This window comes from Cryptotermes secundus, unplaced genomic scaffold (genome assembly GCF_002891405.2).
Source record: "Cryptotermes secundus unplaced genomic scaffold, Csec_1.0 scaffold1775, whole genome shotgun sequence".
NCBI lineage: Eukaryota > Metazoa > Arthropoda > Insecta > Blattodea > Kalotermitidae > Cryptotermes > Cryptotermes secundus.
In genome coordinates, this window is record NW_019743175.1 from 259,080 (window position 1) to 277,582 (window position 18,503).

At 42.5% G+C, this 18,503-nt stretch overlaps 1 protein-coding gene across 1 annotated transcript in view; it reads right to left on the reverse strand.

The window, feature by feature from the left end:
- The window catches only part of LOC111874040 (facilitated trehalose transporter Tret1), a 75,178-nt gene extending 62,812 nt beyond the window's left edge, over positions 1-12,366 (reverse strand). Inside the window, exon 1 of the mRNA XM_023869174.2 lies at positions 12,273-12,366. Coding sequence (XP_023724942.1) covers positions 12,273-12,286 — 14 coding nt within the window. The 5' untranslated portion in view covers positions 12,287-12,366. The remainder of the gene's footprint in view (positions 1-12,272) is intronic.
- Between the last annotated feature and the right edge of the window lie 6,137 nt (positions 12,367-18,503).

Here is an 18,503-nt window from a genome sequence, read left to right on the forward strand (position 1 = left end):
AAAACCTATTTATCTCCCTTTGTGGTCTAATGGTCAGAGTTCCTGGCTACAGATCCAGAGGTTCCGGGTTCAATTCCCGGCGCTACCAGGTTTTCTGAGAAGCAGTAGGTCTGCAACGGGGTTCACTCAGCCTCGTGAGGATAACTGAGGAGCTAATTCAATGAAATAGCGTCTCCGGTCTACAAAACCGAGATTAACGGCCGTAGGGATCCGTTGCGTTCACCACTCGACGTCCTCTATCCGCTAAAGTTGGCACTAACTTCGCCGACAAGCGGCGATCACTCGTTCGGTATAGTTCGCATGCGGACTCAAGCCACGGAATTTGTTTGTTTTTATTTATCTTCCTTTTTTTTTAAATTATTTACGTCAATTTACAATCTACTTGACCACTGTAAGTAATAAGTAAATGTGATGGGTGCTTATGTCGTGAAGGCGGCAGCTGCCCAGTGGCAGTACTCTACCTTTTAGTTACATAAGTCTTCTGGCCAGGTTGTCCTCAGTCGTCTTGCTGCTGGGTGCGGTTTCGTTAATTCAACGATTAGCGGGTTCTCGTGTCCTGTTATCCGAGTACGGTGTCTGGTGGCATGTTTTCTGATCTCTTCCGTGATGAGGGGTATGTTGAGATCGTTGTGGATAGTTCCGTTTGTTACGTACCATGGTGCGCCTGTGATTCTTCGCAGTGTTTTAAGAAAGGAAAGTAGCTTCATAAGGCTAAATAGAATGCATATTTTGGCGCAAACCATGTCCTTAACAGAGATTGAGAACACTTTTATGCACTTCATGCAAAGAACACTCAGAGCCGGAAGTCCTATTATTCTTAATTGTGTGATCAAAGGCACGAAGGACCTTCAGAGGATGTCGCAAGATGGAAGCATTCGCGAATATGCGGCCAGTAACCTTCAACCTGCGATTCCAACAGAATATGCAAATGAGTTGCAGATTCTGCTACGCTGTGACGATGCTGTGAGTCGCGCTTAACACGATTAACATGGACGGATTTAACGTTTATATTAACACACGCTAAGTGAGAGTAGATCTAATTGTAAGTAATTACGACTTTGAGAAAATGGAATAGACGACTGAGGTTCAGACATGTGTCCAGTCGCTTCAAGATCGCATCGCTTCGTAATAACACTACAGCTGCTAGTATGTACGTTACGTATTTCCTCTGTGCTGAACACACACTGACTTACCATAGCCCAGGCTGTTAGTCGTCGGCTTCCAACTGCGGCGTCCCGGGTTAAACACCAGGTCAGGACATGTGGGATTTGTGGTGGACAAAGTGGCAGGTTTTTCTCCAAGAACTTCGATTTCCCCTGCCAATTTTCATTCCACCAACTGCTCCACACTCAACATCTACCATCCGGGGCTGGTACAATAGACCAGTTAGTGGCCGACGAAGCAAGTGGACTCAGTCTCACCCCATCCCAAGAAACTAAGAATGAATAAACAGAGGCAAGACTAGAATTCTAGCGTTACGTCTAGCAACCGCAAGTATATTTTGAATTCAGTGACAAGTTATGAAAGGCCTTACTATAACTCAAGCAGTAAGTCGTCGGTTCAATCCCAGGTTAGATCATGTGCGCTTTGCGGTGGATTAAGTGTCGCGGGGTTAGGTTTTCAACAAGTAACCGAGGTTTCCGTGCTAATTCTAATTCCACCAACTGCTCCATACTCATCTATCATCCGGGCCTGGTACAATAGGCCTACTAGTGGCCTGCGTACCAAGCGGACTCAGTCTCACACCCATCCCACGCAATAAGATAGACGGGTTAGGATTCTGAAGTGGTATGGTTGTAGGCTAGCTTTCCACCTTCTGTTTTGAATTATATAGCGTAAAAAATAAGTTTTCTGACTATAATTGTAAATTGGTAATCCTAATTGAGCCCATAAATTCTACCTTCTTGTTGTTCAAACTTCCAGCCGTAGAAATATTGTGCTGCTGATGCTGTGTTTAGAACATTTACATTTATGATCAAACAATACAGTACAACTTCGTTCGGTGAGTATCATGTTGAGCTCTTGCGTACATGGTTGTATGATAGATTTCTGCGAGAATCGAAATACTTCATTGATTTCAACTGTAAGTATGCTATGTTACGTGTTAGCAAATTTCAGTTGGTTAAAATCCAACAACAGCAAGGGACACTTTACATGAAGACCTTCATGCGTTCCTGTCCGCACTTTGGGGGAGATTTGCTAAATATTCCCGCGTGGACTACCCAACACGTAACAGTCTGGTGGCAGAAGTGTCTACGAATTTAAACACGTCACAAATTAGAAGGAATTATTATGCATCGAGTATTATACTGCCACAAAAAATGGAGTCACAGCAGATGATGGAACTCCTGCTGAAGGAGTACGTTGGACAAGAGCTGAAGGCAAAAATGAAAGGCAGTACAGTTCTGTGAATCGTATAGTTTCCGAGACAATTAAACAGAAGGGAGACGAAGCGGCGGAGTTGCTACGCAACGCCTTCATATACTGACGTGCATCCAATACGTAGGTTATTGAATCAATATTTTATCAATTTCAGACCTGGCGTCGGATGAAGTGAAAGGTTTATTGTGAAATGGACATAATGGCGGAAAGCTGGTTGCTAATTCTCTAGTAGAGCCAATAATAACAAAGTCCGCAATTATAGGCTACCGGGAGCCAGTTCCAACCACTGCCCATCCTTAAAATCTATTTGTTTCGTGTTATCTTAATGTTATATTCAAGCCTCTCTGTTCGGTTCCCTGGTCATTTTTCATGATCTCTTGGCTCCAACGCTCTGTGCGTTTCGTATCCCCCCATCCAAATTACATGTAGGCCTAGACCACATCATAACCGTCTTCACTTCGCCACACCATCAGTATTGAGTGGCCCTTATAAATCAAGATGTACATTATACATCCCAAACATCAATCCAAGGTTAAAATAATTTCATCAGATTTATTTTCAAGCACTTATAATTGGTCAAAATATATTTAGGATAAAAGAGTCAACAAGCAATCTGTAGATTCTAGAAACTAGGTACTTTTACAAATGTCAGTTGTAATAAGATATACAGTGATGCGTTTCGACTGAATTAGTCATCATCATGGTTCATGCTTACATTTAAAGAGCGACGAAAAGTATTCAGTTAGAATATTAAATTTAACTACTTTAATATGCTTGGAGTACTTAAGAAGAGACTTGCAAAATTCTTAGTATTTGATTAACATAAATGTGTCAATAAGACAACCTTGAGAAACGTGAATGCAGAACTATGGTAATACACGTGCAGGTTGATGGGTTGTCAGTAGTTTCAGGGACGGAAGCCAACAAGAAGACAACCTGGCAGCTACACTGAGCCTGCTCATGCGTCTCCCAATATGCACTCATCCAACATCTAAGCCAGCAACAGTCGAAATCTTACGGTGGAAATATTCAGTTGTTGACTAGCCGGCGTGACACGTTCCAGAGGAAACTGTAGTGCAAGGGAGGTTTCGCAGTGGGAAACTGGAAAGTCCTGCGCCTCGAGCTATCATCAAATTTTGCCAGCAATGCAGATGTCTGGAAGGGCAAAGGGAGAACAAAATGATGGCTCGGTCCAAATTTCTAAGTTGCTTCAGGGGTTCAAGGTCGGTCGTGAATCACTGGAAGACAAGCAGCGGACAGTCCGCAAGGACGTGGAACGAGGATGGAGTGAGACAGACGCAGCTAGTAGTCATCAGACGGCAGAGACCTGGAACTGTATGCACATCATCCTCACTAAGATTCAAAATGCGCCCTGTCTGCCAGCAAAGGAATCAAACGACAAATGTGAGAGTAAGCTTGGTATTTGCTGTATACCCTCCCTCCAGTCTCCCCCAAAGTAAAATACAACCGTCCATATGGAAGTCACCATGACAGCCAGAATGGTCCAGCAGGATTACCTAAGATACGAGAAGACGACGTTTGAAGTAGGATGTCATGCTCCTCGCGTTTAATCCTGCGATTCATTACGAGGCAGTCAGAAAACGGCAGGACTGCTAACAGGACTTTCAAGCACGCCTGTGCGCATGCAAATTATAATCGATCTACTACAGGAACGTGGGAGCTGGGATAGCGTAGTCGGTATAGCGACTGGCTACCGGCTGGACGACTGAGGGGTCGGAGTTCGAGTCCCTGTAGGGTTAAGAATTTTCTCTTCTCCACGTCGTCCAGACCGGTTCTAGGGTTCACCCAACCACTTATCCAATGGGTATCCGGGGCTCTTTCCCCGGGGGTAAAGCGGCCGGGGCGTGAAGCTAGTGCCGAAGTCAAGGAAAGTGGGGATATACATCCGCTCCTCCATACGTCTTCATGGCGTAGTGCTTAATCAGTTAAGCACAGGCACAGCTTTACCTTTACCTACTATGGGCACGAGAGTGCGTAGGGCGTTACGTCCTCGTTGCAAACGTGCTAGATTCCTAAGCTTCCGTTATGCACACGCGGATGGGAAATCCAGACACAAAGGGTTCTTCTTCTGTAACGTTGCCTCCACAAGGCATAACGTACGCTGGTTCGCGTAGGAGATGCACTTTAGTTGATAATGTCACCTGTAGCAGATGTATAAACTAACCAGATTGCTTTACCAGAGTGAGCCCCATGGCGGAACTCACTGGCTCAAGCGGCAAAGATACTGACATGTATCCGGGAGGTAATCGGTTTGAATTTTGGTTGGGATACCCGCTCTCCTGGTTTTTCTCCGTCCCTCCGAGCAGATTTAAAACGACCGTTATCACTTGCTTCCACCCCCTCTCCAATTCATTATTCTCTTATCGGCCTATCAGTCAACGTTATAAAGCATCGTTAAATAAACCATAAAAAATAAATAGTTCCTAAATCAATTTCTAAAATAGCTGGGATACGGCCATGAATTCAGAGCTCAACTGTAGGAGTGGTCGTGGTGTAACTGAAGGGAGCTTCATAACGGATCGTTCCCACTGGGCCGGAACAGTAGAAACGCTCTAAAATTGTATTCCGGATGTGTTCAATTCGAATCAGGACCGGGCCACAGGCTGTCTTAGTGGTTTTCCCCAGTCTCTCCAGGCAAATTCCAGGGTAGCGCATCGATTAGGCCATGACCGCTTCTTTCCAAATCCTTTCCACGTCACATCAATCATCCTACCATTTGTCGCTATACGGTGGAAACCACATCAGTTCAGTGGCTTGTCTCCGTGTCATGTAGACACATTGCCAGGCAACGACGGCGAAAAAAAGAGTCTAGGTAAGGGCAAAATGTCGCTGCCACTATCTTTAGACGAGCTATGGAAGCCACTTAAGTCTTCAGGGAACTTGAGTACTTTTTGAAAACGGCCGAAACCCAAATCTAACAGCTCACTTTCGTCTACTGTCTCATTAAGCATGCATGGAGTTGAAACCGAACTTCTTCCATGCACTTTCGTGGTAAGGTGCACACGTATGGACAACTTGACATAAAAGGCATTTAAGTGGTGACTTCTTCACCATTCGGCGTCCATGGTTACTCTTCTCCTTCAGTCGATACAGACAGTTCTTGTTTTACGGGAATTTTATATCCTTCCTCAATATTTAACCGCCTTCAGCTCTGTCTTATACATATCTGCGCTGGCACCAAGAATCTAGCGTCCAGTACTTCGCTGACTTTAAATACAGAAATGAACACAGCATAAAAATTCCCATTGACGTTATTCAGTGGCTCTGCAAAACACATTTCTTTGTTGCCATTTGATATTAACATTGCTTGGTATAAATTCCTGAAATATGTAATCGACACGTGACCCACCTACAAATAAACTTCGGTTAATTTTAACGTGCATTAGGTCTTGATTATGTTTCAAGGCAGTTCGTCGTCACCTCGACTGAGTTAGTTCAATTTACGGCCAGATATTGTCATCTGTGTTCGCGTAAGGCCCTTGTCTATCCTGTTATCAGATATGGGTGCTTGCTGCCACTTTTCCATAAGAAGTAATTTACTAATAAAAGTCATGTCAGTTTTCTCCGTTACTCTAGTGAGCTTCTTGTATGGCGCGACAGGCCAATGAGGGCCAGGGATACTACAGTAGTTTCTCCGGTTTCGGAAGCTTTTTCATAGACATTTGGTATGGTTCCTTGAACGGGTTATCGGTCCATCACAAGGCCTCTGCTCACACAGGACAACACAAACAAAGAAAAGTTCAGTCATATACTCACTTCCCAACTGGGAGACAAAAGATTCCAGCGGTAGCTGACAATATGCGCTTTAGGATTCTCAACGAATGCGATCAAAAATAGGACACCCATTACTGCAGATCTGTTGGCTTGTATCTGGTTTTGAGAGCGACATAAAATGTGCTCATTCAATTTGAAAGAAAATAAAATGTTATTCTCCTCATAGATTTATTTTTCTGGGTAACCATAAATTTCAGCGTCGCGGTGGATATATAATGCAACAGATTGGAGAATATTCACTGAAGGCAATGCTTCGACATCCCTGCCGTATGTGAATTTGAGATCAATCGTCACAGAAGTCCTCACCTCCATTGACTTACATTATTGAAATCAGGGATTGGCAATTCATTTTATTCATGGCTACAAAACATCGGAAGACAAATTCTGAAGTTAAACTGTTAGAAATTTATCTTTTTTTTTCAGTTGTCTGAATATGTATTTTTAACAGACACGCCAGACGGCATGAAATTATCTTATGAATAAAAGCCTAAAGGATCCATCCCCATCATTGCAGAAATAATTGCTGTTAATAACAGATAGAGAATCGCCCAGCAGACTGCAGTGACGTTATCTCTCCCTGAGAGGCCATTGGAGTCTCGACTTTTGCCGGAGATGATTAATGCGAACAAATAAACTTGTGAAGAATATCATGATCTGTCTGCTTTAACGGATGAAGTAAATAAAACATTTGCAACATTTTCTAAACAGGAAGTTCTAAAACTGTTAACACTAGTACTAAAATGCTGGAGCATTTGGGGGACGACACATGAGTTAAGAGTTTCAAATTATATGATAAATAAAGTTTATGCATTAGAGAAGGAATTGAACCATAACACGTATCTTTAAAATTTGCGCTTTAAAAAGTTTGTTCTTAATGGCAACCACGGTGTGCAACAACGGAATCTTTGGATAAGCATTCAGTGTGCGCGCTCGTGTGTTCTCGAAATGTATCAGAATTTGAAGTTGCTAGCTGCTGCACTACCGAATAGGACTGCAGATTTCTTCTTGAAAATGTGGTATGCTCTACATTGTTTAAGAATTGTATACTCTGCAGAAATTCGAACTACCGAGGGCAGCGTCAATTGCAAGCTTCAGTTCAGGCTAATGACTCTGACGTAGAAGATATAGTTTACAAGCAATGGGCTTATGATGGCCATAAGAAACTGTAACGATGGCGAATACTGTAGCAGAATTCAGTAAGAGGAATCTGCAAAGCAGCAGATGAAGCAACAAGCATCATTACATCACAAGCTTCATGTATGAAGATGAAAGAAATTATTCTACAAGTCACTGTAGTTGTTAGTTTATTTGATTTCTTAGAGCCTTTTTCATTTCTATCTCAAGATACCATGTAAGTACTCACTGGAAAACTGATAAGGTCACTCTTTTTTATATTTTATTATTGCACATCAGGACAAGAAAATAGCACGAAAGAAGCGAGTGCAAGTTTCTGTGTCGTCATAACGTTCTTGAGGATACAGCAACTACAGTCCACTCTTTCTTAAGCTGCATCACGCGTCACCTGGTTTATGATGTTCTATCACATTTAAAGAAGGTATATTATTTTTGTGATGCTGCATGTTCAGAGAATAAGGGCTGTTTTTAGGCAGGCAGACAACTCGACTTTACCTTTCCTTAGACCCAAACTTGTTCCTCAGTCCCCTAGAAAAATTCCAGGTTGACTGAATATAATTAGTATCACGAGCTTCATTTTCTTATTTCTTCATTGGCGAAGTAGTGTTGACTGGTACTTTAAAATAGGCCACAGCCTATTTCTCTGATATCACTCCCTATCCATCCTTTGAGTTCATCTTATCATATCCCACTGAACGACATATAACTTTAGTGTCGTAATATAATCCAATAATGAGCTACCAGTTTGATTTCGGAGCTCTAGAACTGAACAAATTCAAGTATTTGACTATGACTGTTACTATAGTTACTATAGTTACTATAGTACTATAGTTAGTTACTATAGTAACTAAAGTTACTATGACTCTCCAGACACTTGAATTACAGATAAACTGTCTAGACACCGCACCATTAAGGCGTGAGGTGGCCTGGAAGGATCGCATCACGCATTAATGATCTAAGCATTAGATAGAGCTGAATGATCAGCTTCACGCTCCGGCCACTTCAAGTCTGTGAAGGAAACCGGGACCCATTCAGTGGAAGGCTGCATACTAGGAAAGAGAATAATTCCTTCCCCTGCTAAGAACTGTACCGGGGTCATTCATGCTATAGCCAGTCATTTGTAATATGCTGATACTTTTGGAAAACTTAGTCTGTCGCTTGGGGAAGAACAAAAATTCGAAATGTCTGAGAATAAAGTCAGAATGAGATTACTCGGACACAAGAAAGAGGGCGGAAGATAGGGCTGGGATGTTTACGTACAATAAAGTTAATAGGGAGCTTTACAATTGTACTTAACCAGTATCATTGGCGTGGCTGCACGACATGAATGGGGCTTCTAGCACATGCAGAGGGAAATGTTTTGATTAGACGACTTCTACATAAAGAAAACCGGACATATACGGGACTACTATTGAAACATGATGGTCTGAAGATGTGAACTTCATTGGAGTGACTTCTGATACAGCGAATGGAGGTCTTCTGTGACGGTGGACATAACCAGGAACGTCTCTTACTATGAGTATTACCATGGACTCATGGACTTTATTTATCTTCTTACATTCTAAAACCTAGAGAACCTGTTTCGCTTGTTATATTATCAGACGATGAATAAAGTCCAGGAAACAATAATACCAAGTATAATACATATTGTCAAGGATTTAGAACAGGAATTTCTTGATCACTTGCAAAACTGTGTTACGGTAAAGAATACACGGAGCAGGTGGAGAATTCTTGGAGGTACACGTAGTTAGAATGGAGCTGGTGACGGTAGCCGAGCGGTCTAAGGCATGTACTGTCTTCGCTCGCTCGGAAGTCGGGATCGTGGGTTCGAAATCCCACTCAGGGATTGGATGTTCAGTTTTTGTGTGTGTGTGTTTGCGCACGTTTTTCTGTGTTTGTGTACAGGTGAGGCCTTGCGACGAGGTGATCACCCGCCCAAGGAGGCCTACCGAATCTACAAAGCGTCTCAGTGTCTACCTGAGTACAGTTATTCAGATGCCGGTTGTTATAACTGGTCAAGCTGCGACTGTAACAAACGTGTCTCAGTGTTTTAGCGGTGTACTACAGAATGACTGTTGAGATATTCTCTTGTCATTTGAGAAAAAAAGGGCCATATTAGGCATTTTTGCCGCGTTTGTTTTTATACGAAACCTTTCCTGAAAAGATTTCCTTTGGAAGGTAGCACCTTTATTCTATCAAGCAAAAATGTGGCTGTCTCTTTATAAAATCTGCAAGTTATTAAGTTCAGGTGTTTTTGAAGACATGTCTTTTCATAATATCTTTTTGAAATTTATATGGTTTTTATGCTAGTCTGCTATTAATTCCCATAGACTGAAGGTGGTTGATAACAGTGTGCTGAAGAGAGTATTTGGACCCAAGAGAGATGAAGTGACAGGAGGTTGGAGGAAACTGCATAATGAGTAGCTTCATAACTTGTACTCTTCTTCAAGTATAATTAGAATGATCAAGTCAAGGAGGATGAGGTGGGCAGGGCATGTAGCATGAATGGTGGAAGAGGAATGCATATAGGGTATTGGTGGGAAAGCCAGAAGGAAAGAGACCACTGGGAAGACCAAGGAGTATGTGGATGGACAATATTAAAATGAATCTTAGAGAGATAGGATAGGATGGTATGGATTGAATTGATCTGGCTCAGGACAGGGACCAGTGGAGGGCTCTTGTGAACACATTAATGAACTTTCGGGTTCCATGAAATGCTGGGAAATTCTTTAGTAGCTGCAGAATTGGCGGCTCCTCAAGAAGGGCTTAGCTCCATGAGTAAGTAAGATCCAATCGTTGGGAAACATAAAGTTCACCACACCCATTTCGAGTGCGTCTGACATTGTCGAAGCAATATTACTACAAAATTATGTAGGCTTATATATCACGTGAAGCTAATAGATATGGGAATTTTAAAGTTAGGAAGCTAGGCCTCAATCTCCTTTACTGAGACAAAAGGAAATACTTCAAATGAAGTGAACCGATATCAACTTTCTGGAAAAAAACTCTGTGGCTTTAGTCCGCAAGCGAACTATACCGACAGAGCGACCGCCGCTTGTCGGCGAAATTAGTACCAAATTTTGCGGATAGAGGGTGTCGCGTGGTCAGCGCAACGAATCTCCACGGCCATTAATTTCGGTTTTCTAGACCGGAGCCGCTACTTTTCCATTCAAGTAGCTCCTTAGTTATGCTCACGAGGCTCAGTGAACCCCGTTCCAGACCCACTACTCTCAAGAAAATCTGGTAGCGCCGGGAATAGAACCAGGGACCTCTGGATCTGTAGCCAGGAACTCTGACCACTAGACCATAGAAGCGGCCACTTTTTGGGAAATTAAGGTGAAAAATAAATGTCGCAGTAATGACGAAGACTTCAAAATGTTTCGATTAAATTCCATGCCGTTTAACGATTGAATTTTCGCACATAAAGAGGAACAAAGTCAGCAAATATCGTACAGAACTAAATGCAGCTGTATAAACGTTTAATCTGCAAGCTGAGACCTTATCTCAGTTCCCTTCGTTGGTCACATTTGCTGAAAGATTCTTGCGGTCATGACCATGACACTTGATGTAATTCTGTTATCCTAGCATATCTGTTCTAATTCCGACTGAATGTAGGAAACTGTGATGGACTAGATTTATAACGAGCATAAACAGAATCACCATCGCTCTACATAAACGAAAACTTCGGTGAAAAATCGCTTTCGTATGAATCAAATATATTTCGTTTCGGCAAAACAGAATTCTGAATCAAAACAGAAGTGCTATAAACTGATTCTTTCTCTCCATGTACATATATTCAGTCTTTCTTCTGGTAACATTTTAAACGTCTAACCAAACTCCATTTATATTTAACAGGTAGGCTAATCAGTTGATTTAAATATACTATGTTAGTAAATAAACAAATTGCTCATCAGAACATTTCGAACTGAGAAGTATGATCTAAGTGGATAATTGAGATAATTCTATAACACAAGACTTCTATAATTTTTCTGTCGTTTTGACGACAGATTCAGAAAGGAGGTTTCATGAAGCTGAGGCTGTAAAAACAGAAAATGTACACAGAGCTCCTGAATGGAACACAGGAAAGGAGATCCAAATTAAAGTTACTGAAATCTTAAGAAAAATTTCTGCTAAGGTTGCTGGCTTAAGGAAAAGTTAATCTAAGGTTACTGGTTTAAGGAAAGCTACAGTCATGGTTAGTGGCTTAAGGAAAGCTTCAGGTGAAGTCACCGGCTTAAGGAAATCTTCTGCTAAGGTTCCTGGCTTAAGAACATTTCTGAGAACCGAACCTAGTAAGGTGCCTTCATGTTCGCGGGGTTATACAAGGCATCAAGTACTCCCAAGACTAAGGGGGATAAATCCGGATTCAAATTTTAAATGTCTTATTTCTAATTGTTGGGGCAGTTGGATGTTTCACGAAAGAGGACTGACCCTCTGGTCATTCTCACATTTCGGTACTGTATTTTCGGTTCCTCAATAGTCCCATATAATATACAGATTATAGATTATTATTCCATTCTTCTATATTTACTGTCATGTGCCTAATGTAGAAAAGGAACCATGGTCGTGATACAAAGTACATTTTTAGATTTTAACATAAAAGTGATGTGGTACGTACTGTATCACTCCAGGGGTACGTAGCCTGGGAAGTTCTGAAAACAGATTTTCCTACCTAATTGGCCAAGCGCACGGCAAAAAAGAAAAAAAAAATATGTACAGAATGAGCTATGGGACGGATAACTTCTCACATGAAACGCCTGACCTACAACGCGGTCGCGTAAAGGTACAGAACACACTCTCGTCCACGCCGGAGAGCCCACGTTAAGCTGAACTGCAGCAGCACTTCGCACCGTTGTTTGGTATCGCTAAGCAGGTACCCTTACGTCATAATCTGCATACTGCACGGAAAGAAAAACGTCGACTTACATGCTCCAAAGCTACTAGAACCGGACTCTACTTACCTTTGCGGGTCCATGCTGTCTGGCGATCAATAGCTCACACAGCAACACGCATCACAAACAGCTGAGCCGGCAGACTGACAAGGCAACAATTCCTGACATGCGCCTTGCGTATCGCCTACCAAGCTTCGGTCACCTACGGTGTCTTTCGCTAGCCAGCACTCGTGGAGCTTGCATGGATAACAATTTGCGTAATCAGGTGTAAGGTGGCTTGGTCAGCTGCAGTACTTGTCCGCCCGGCACTCGTGGAGTTCACGCGAATAACCGTACAAATAATATCCAGAGCAACCCCTTCCAGCAAGCCGGGTCAAGTCATTTGTACATTCTTCTTCTTTCTTCTTTCTTCTTTCTTGGCACTACAGCCCCAGTGGGCCTAGGCCCACTTCTCCGTTCATTTGTATATTACTGTATATTAACTGTAGAGCAGGGATAGTGTAGTCAGTATAGCGTCTGGCTACGGGCTGAACGACTGAGGGGTCGGAGTTCTAGTCCCGGTAGGTTCAAGAATTTCCACTTCCCCATTTCGTTCCGACCGGCTGTGGATTACACCCAACCTCTTATCCAGTGGGTATCGGGGGTTCTTTCCCCGGGGACAAAGCGGCCGGGACTTGAATATGATCACTCACCTCCAGCTAGTGCCGAGGTCAAGGAAAATATGGATCTATACCTCCACCCTCCCATACGCTTCATGGTGCGATGTTTAACTAGTTTAGCACAGGGACAACTTCACTTTATCTGCATACTAACTCATTCAGCTGCGCCCGTAGTTCTTTACAACCCCGCCTCATGGAGCCACTATGGTAAATAACAGGAAAAGGTGTGCAATGCCATACCTTTTCGTTTTTGGAACCTTGGTTTAATGACGAGAATAATTCATCGTCTGTTTCAAGAAGCTTTGATGCATCAGTTATCTCTATATGGCTCTAAAGTCCTTTTGTTGGACCTTGGCCGCTTCTGCAGTTTCTTAAGCCTATGCATAGGCAGTAGGACTCCTTGGACTGGGGATCAGCCCGTCGCAAAGCCCCTACCTACACATAGTAAAAGTAAAGTAAAAAAGAAAAGTTATCCCTGTAACAGGCCGTGAAGACCCATAGGGTTGTGAGACGTCGAGGGTCCCACATTATCTAGACAATCGGCTCAAAAATGGCGGTAAGGTTGCCAGCCTTACTCGCCGGCCGCCCTTTACTCCCCAGGAAAACTATTTAAATAATTCCTGGTACCCATTTTTGTTCGAGGCTGAGTCGACCCTAGGGCCATAGTGCGGATGGAAGGATTAGGTCAATTGAAAAAAATCCAATGACCTCCTCAGGATTCGATCCCGCCAGCTTCCAGGTTGTATCATATTGCCTCAACCAACTACGCTACCGCGTGCCCCCATTGCTTTATAGTATATCAAGTAAATGAAGACAGGTCTTAGCGAAAAATGTTAAGAGCACCGAAAGTTTATTTGGGGGTGTTCTGTGGTTGTAAATTAAAAAATTTCCCATTTGTCTAGAGTAAAAACATTTTTCGTAATTGATGTTGAAAGAACGTAACACGTATCCTTCCAAGTAATTCCCGGCTTTCAAAGAAAATTATACCTGCGTGTGTCTAATTGGTTGCTTTATATGATGCAGGGCTGTTTTAAAGTTCCCTCTTCTATATCTAAAAGTGTGTAGTACCCTCCAGCAGCCTAGAGAAATATGTTTATATAGAAAACCAGCGTATACTCTTTTCTTGAGTGTGTGACGCAGAAACAATGACAAGTAATGTTAAGAAGTTATGATATTGTAGGTTGTAGAAAAACGTTGGTCAGTCTTTTGTACATGTTTCATTAGACGTTTAATTTAGCGTGTTAGCGCAGCGATGGCGAGACGCATTGAAGGGGTAGTGCCATATTTTGTTTCGTTATTTTCACAAGCTGCATAAAATGAATGTATTGTCTCGACCATGTAACCCCATTTACGTACTTCAGCTCAGATATTAACACGCGTTAAGAAATGTTGACCTAGACGCAGAGTAAGAATTACGGTGATATTGTTTTGATATTGCCGATGAAGAAGGTAAAGCCAACCCTCTAACAGGCCTTGGAGGCCGGTAGGATTTTAAGACGTCGAGGTTCCCACATTTTCTAGACAATCGGCTCACAGATGACGGTGAGGTTGTCAGCCTTTACCGCCGGCAGCCCTATATACCCCAGTAAGATTCCTGTCATTCATTTCTGTTAGAGGCTATACCGACCCCAGAGCCATAGTGCGGCTGGAAGGATTAAGTCAATTGAAAAATTGAATGACCTAATCGGGACTCGAACCCGCTACGTGCCGGCTTGTAGCATAGTGTCTAAACCAACTACGCTACCGCGTACCCCGATAATGACTCTAGGTTGTCAACGCGTGAATGTGAGCTTTAATGCTGTCTTAGCGACAAACATCACGACGGAGCAGCAAGAACCTCTAGTACAAAGTTTAATCAATATCAGTCCATCGATTCTAGAGTTACTGGGGACAAAGCGGCCTCCGTAGTCTAGAGGTAACGTTCCCACCTCATGACTCGTGGTACGCGGGTTCAAAAACCCGGCGGAGGTCGTGGAATTTTTAAGGGCGGAAAAATTCAGGGAACAAGTCCTCCGGGAGGGACTTTAAGCCGTGGGTCCCGTGTCGTAGATTTACGGCACGTAAAAGAACCTCATGTCTCTAGGAGACCTCTGAGCAAAATTAGGCCACGTTTCCCGCCCAAGTAGTTTCCAATTCCTCCGGTAGATGGGGGAAGTATCAGGTACCACTGCCAGAGGATGGGGGACCTCTCTGACAGAAAGGGACTAAAAGTATTAGATACCACTGCCATGTAGAGGGTGGAAACCTTGCTGGCAGAAAGGGACCAGGAACCCCTGCCAGAGGAGGGACGACCTCGCTGACAGAAAGGACTAACTATTAGATACCACTGCCGGTAAGAGGTTGGAACCTCGCTGGCAGAAAGGGGCTGATAGTAAGCACCAGTACCGGTAGGGTATGGAGACAGTAGAAATTAAAGGGGGACGCACAATGGACCAGTAACTGGTCTAAGGGCATGGGGAAACCCATCCCCTCAATACAGAATACAGAATACTGGGGACAACATAGAAATCACGTTAATTTATTAACCTCGAAAACCGTAAGACTTAAGGAAGACTGTAGTGGACATAATACTTGTATATGGGCTTAATGTTTCTTCAATAAGTTTTGCTAGATTAGCGAGTTCCGGTTGAAGTGAGCGCAGAAACACGTTTCTTCATAGATTAGTTAAAAACGTTTTAAATTTGGAGACTATGCAGTGCTATGTATGTGTATAATTTTGTTTCCTTGTAGTTAGGTAAACTTTAGACAATCTTCGGTAATTGTTTTAGGCCTGCGATCACTTATTTAGCTTTCCTCTTTTTAAATACACATAAAAATTCATTCCGTCCATTGTTGTGTCAATTATTCTCTATAACAGATGGAATGACTAGATTTATGGATCCTAAAATATAAGGCTGTTTTCTCTTGTTCCGATCAATGCCACAGGAATTTAATCAGTATTCATAAGGTGATCTATTACTTTTAAACTTTTAAGTGGAAAATTAGCCTCAACAGTATCAGACAGTAAGTTTAACTCATAAGCCTTGTGTATTTTATTATTAATCCCACGTGGCATAATTTTAATAGCCGAATGAAGTATTTTTTCTGCCATCATGAAATATGTTGAGTGTCAGCAAATAAATTGCTGTTCTCATTTCCACCAGTTTAATTCTATCTCTGCCATTTTTTAACTTACACTATGTGTATGTTTGCCACTATTATGTGTAATGTCTTAAAAATTTCTCTTCTTCTTTTTTTCCATAACAATTTAATTTTCCTTTCAAGTGGTGTCTATTTCGTCCCTGAAATATCCGCTAATTTCAATTATTGCTTTGTTTAATCCTAAGCAACAGAATGGCAGAGACAGACCTGAAAAATGACCATACTAATCCCAAAGCCAACCACTGGACATCGTCTTGAGCCAGTTTCGTCCACCTTCGATTCTCACAACTCATCTCCTTTGGACCTACCTTACATGTAAGGACGTTCTTCAAGTTATTGTCTCACAGGATATTCTTCCTCTCGTCCATCCTGCGTCTATTTCGAGCCTACCGCAGCGTAAGTTTCGCTGCACGTCAATAGCATGCAACTACGTAAACAGCAGTTCCGAAACAAGTAAAATTCCATATTGCTCCTCCACTTTCCTTTCTTAGTTCCAAATATTTTTTCTGAGTCTTTGGTTTTAAACAGTTGTAAACTGTCATCTTCCGTCAAAAGAAGAAACTATGTTTCAAGTCCAAACAAAATAATTGGGAAAGACATTGGTTTGTAGGCTATATGCTAGTTTTCAAAATTTTGGAAAGGAGGTGAAAGAATAATAGTTTTCGAATCGAATAATGTAATGCGTTACCGTAATTTGTTCATCAAATCTGTTTATGAATTATTTTACATTTCTTGGTGTAGTCTCCTGATATTTAAACTATCAGGCATTCTGTTTCACAAAATGTTGGGGATTTATTGAGTAGCTGAGCAACGGTTGGTTTTTTATGAACGAGGTAGGAAACTCCATTGCATTGATTCAACAGACTGTAATGTTCAGGGTAGGAAACACACGTGACACATTGAGTGGCTGAGCAACGGTTGGTTTTTTATGAACGAGGTAGGAAACTCCATTGCATTGATTTAACAGATTGTAATGTTCAGGGTAGGAAACACACGTGACACACTGAGCACCGAGGTCAGTACGTAACACGGATTCTTCAGGCGCTGCTATGTGATAGGATTCAGTACATTCCTGAAAGTCAAAATTTATCGATTTTATGAGATTACGAGAATCTGGAAGAAGTGGCAATTGACGAGACATATGAGTTAAGGGAAGGTGCTTCGCATCCGGTTTAGCTTGAAGGGAAGGTGGCTATCTACCCTCGCCAAAGTACATGTAGTACACCAACCAGTGTGGAGGAAAACCTATTCGACTCAAAAAGGAAAGTGCGCAGATGATTTGAAGAGTTTCCGGTTTTCTCAAATCTTTCATCTAATAGCTGTCATACTAATGTCTCGTACTGTTTAAATACACGTAGTTGTACGAGTTAGTAGTCTGTAGATTATATTGTCCCAAATAGGCTGTATGACTTGTGGGTCAGTGGTATCAGCAGAGAGGAGTCATAAACCTTTCGACTGTGGAGCTTGACGGTTAATGGAATCCTTGTACTGCTCAATTAAGAAGGCCACGCAGGTGACTCGGCCTTGTTGATAACTGGATGCAAGGGCTCTGAATGTAGTACAAGGATAAAGCAGGACTGAAGAACTATCTCTCAATTCCGATGAAACGGAACTTACACTGCAATAAGTACAATGAAGTACATGTGCTCCTGGAACCCAGTGTACCATCAGAGCGCTGCGTAATATCGGCTCGGTGAAGTGTCTACCGGTTATCCTGGATGCTAATTTTGAAAGAGTAAGTGAAACAAAGAATCAGTAAGGCTCACTTTTCTTTTTGACCATGCCGCAGGACACTTGGTAAGACCTGTGTTTATGTATGCAGCAGTAGTGTGGTGGCCTAGAGTTCATTTGGCAATGGTCAGAGCCGCCTGCAGAGTCTAATTTGTGCAAGTATGACCGTGTGTGTGAGCATGGCCCCTGTGTTTGTTGTTGAGTTTCTCCTTGGTCTTCCTGCTTTCAGTGGAAGCTGAGGCTAGGACCTCCACAGCTTGCAGGCTTAGCGGTGTAGGTATGTGGTTGGGCAAGCGATCGAACATAGGACATGTCCTGCTAATAGAGTCGGACCCTGTCTTTGAAATTGATCAGGATAACATGATACAAGGGGTTGGTCGTGGTGGAGATTCCGCTGCGTGACATCGGTTATTTCTTTGGCCCACGACTCATCAGCCAGGTGAGCTGATCTGGCACACAGAAGGGCCCGCAATGACTAGAGGGGGTATGTGGGGTGAGACTGAGGAAGTGGTTATTTCTCTCATTTGGTGTACATGATACAATATTCCGAACAAAAATCTTTGGGATTTTAGCCTGTGCAAGGGACTGTATGGAAAGGAACTATAAAGGAGAGAAAAATTATATTTGCTCAGAGAGCCAGGTAGCTTTGCGAGCCCTTGAAGCATCAAGGAAAATGTCGAAGCTGTTCTGGGAAAGTCGAAAAGGAATTTGCGCCTTGTCGAATAGTAAAAATATAATGATTTTCTGGATCGCTGGCCACAGTGGGTTT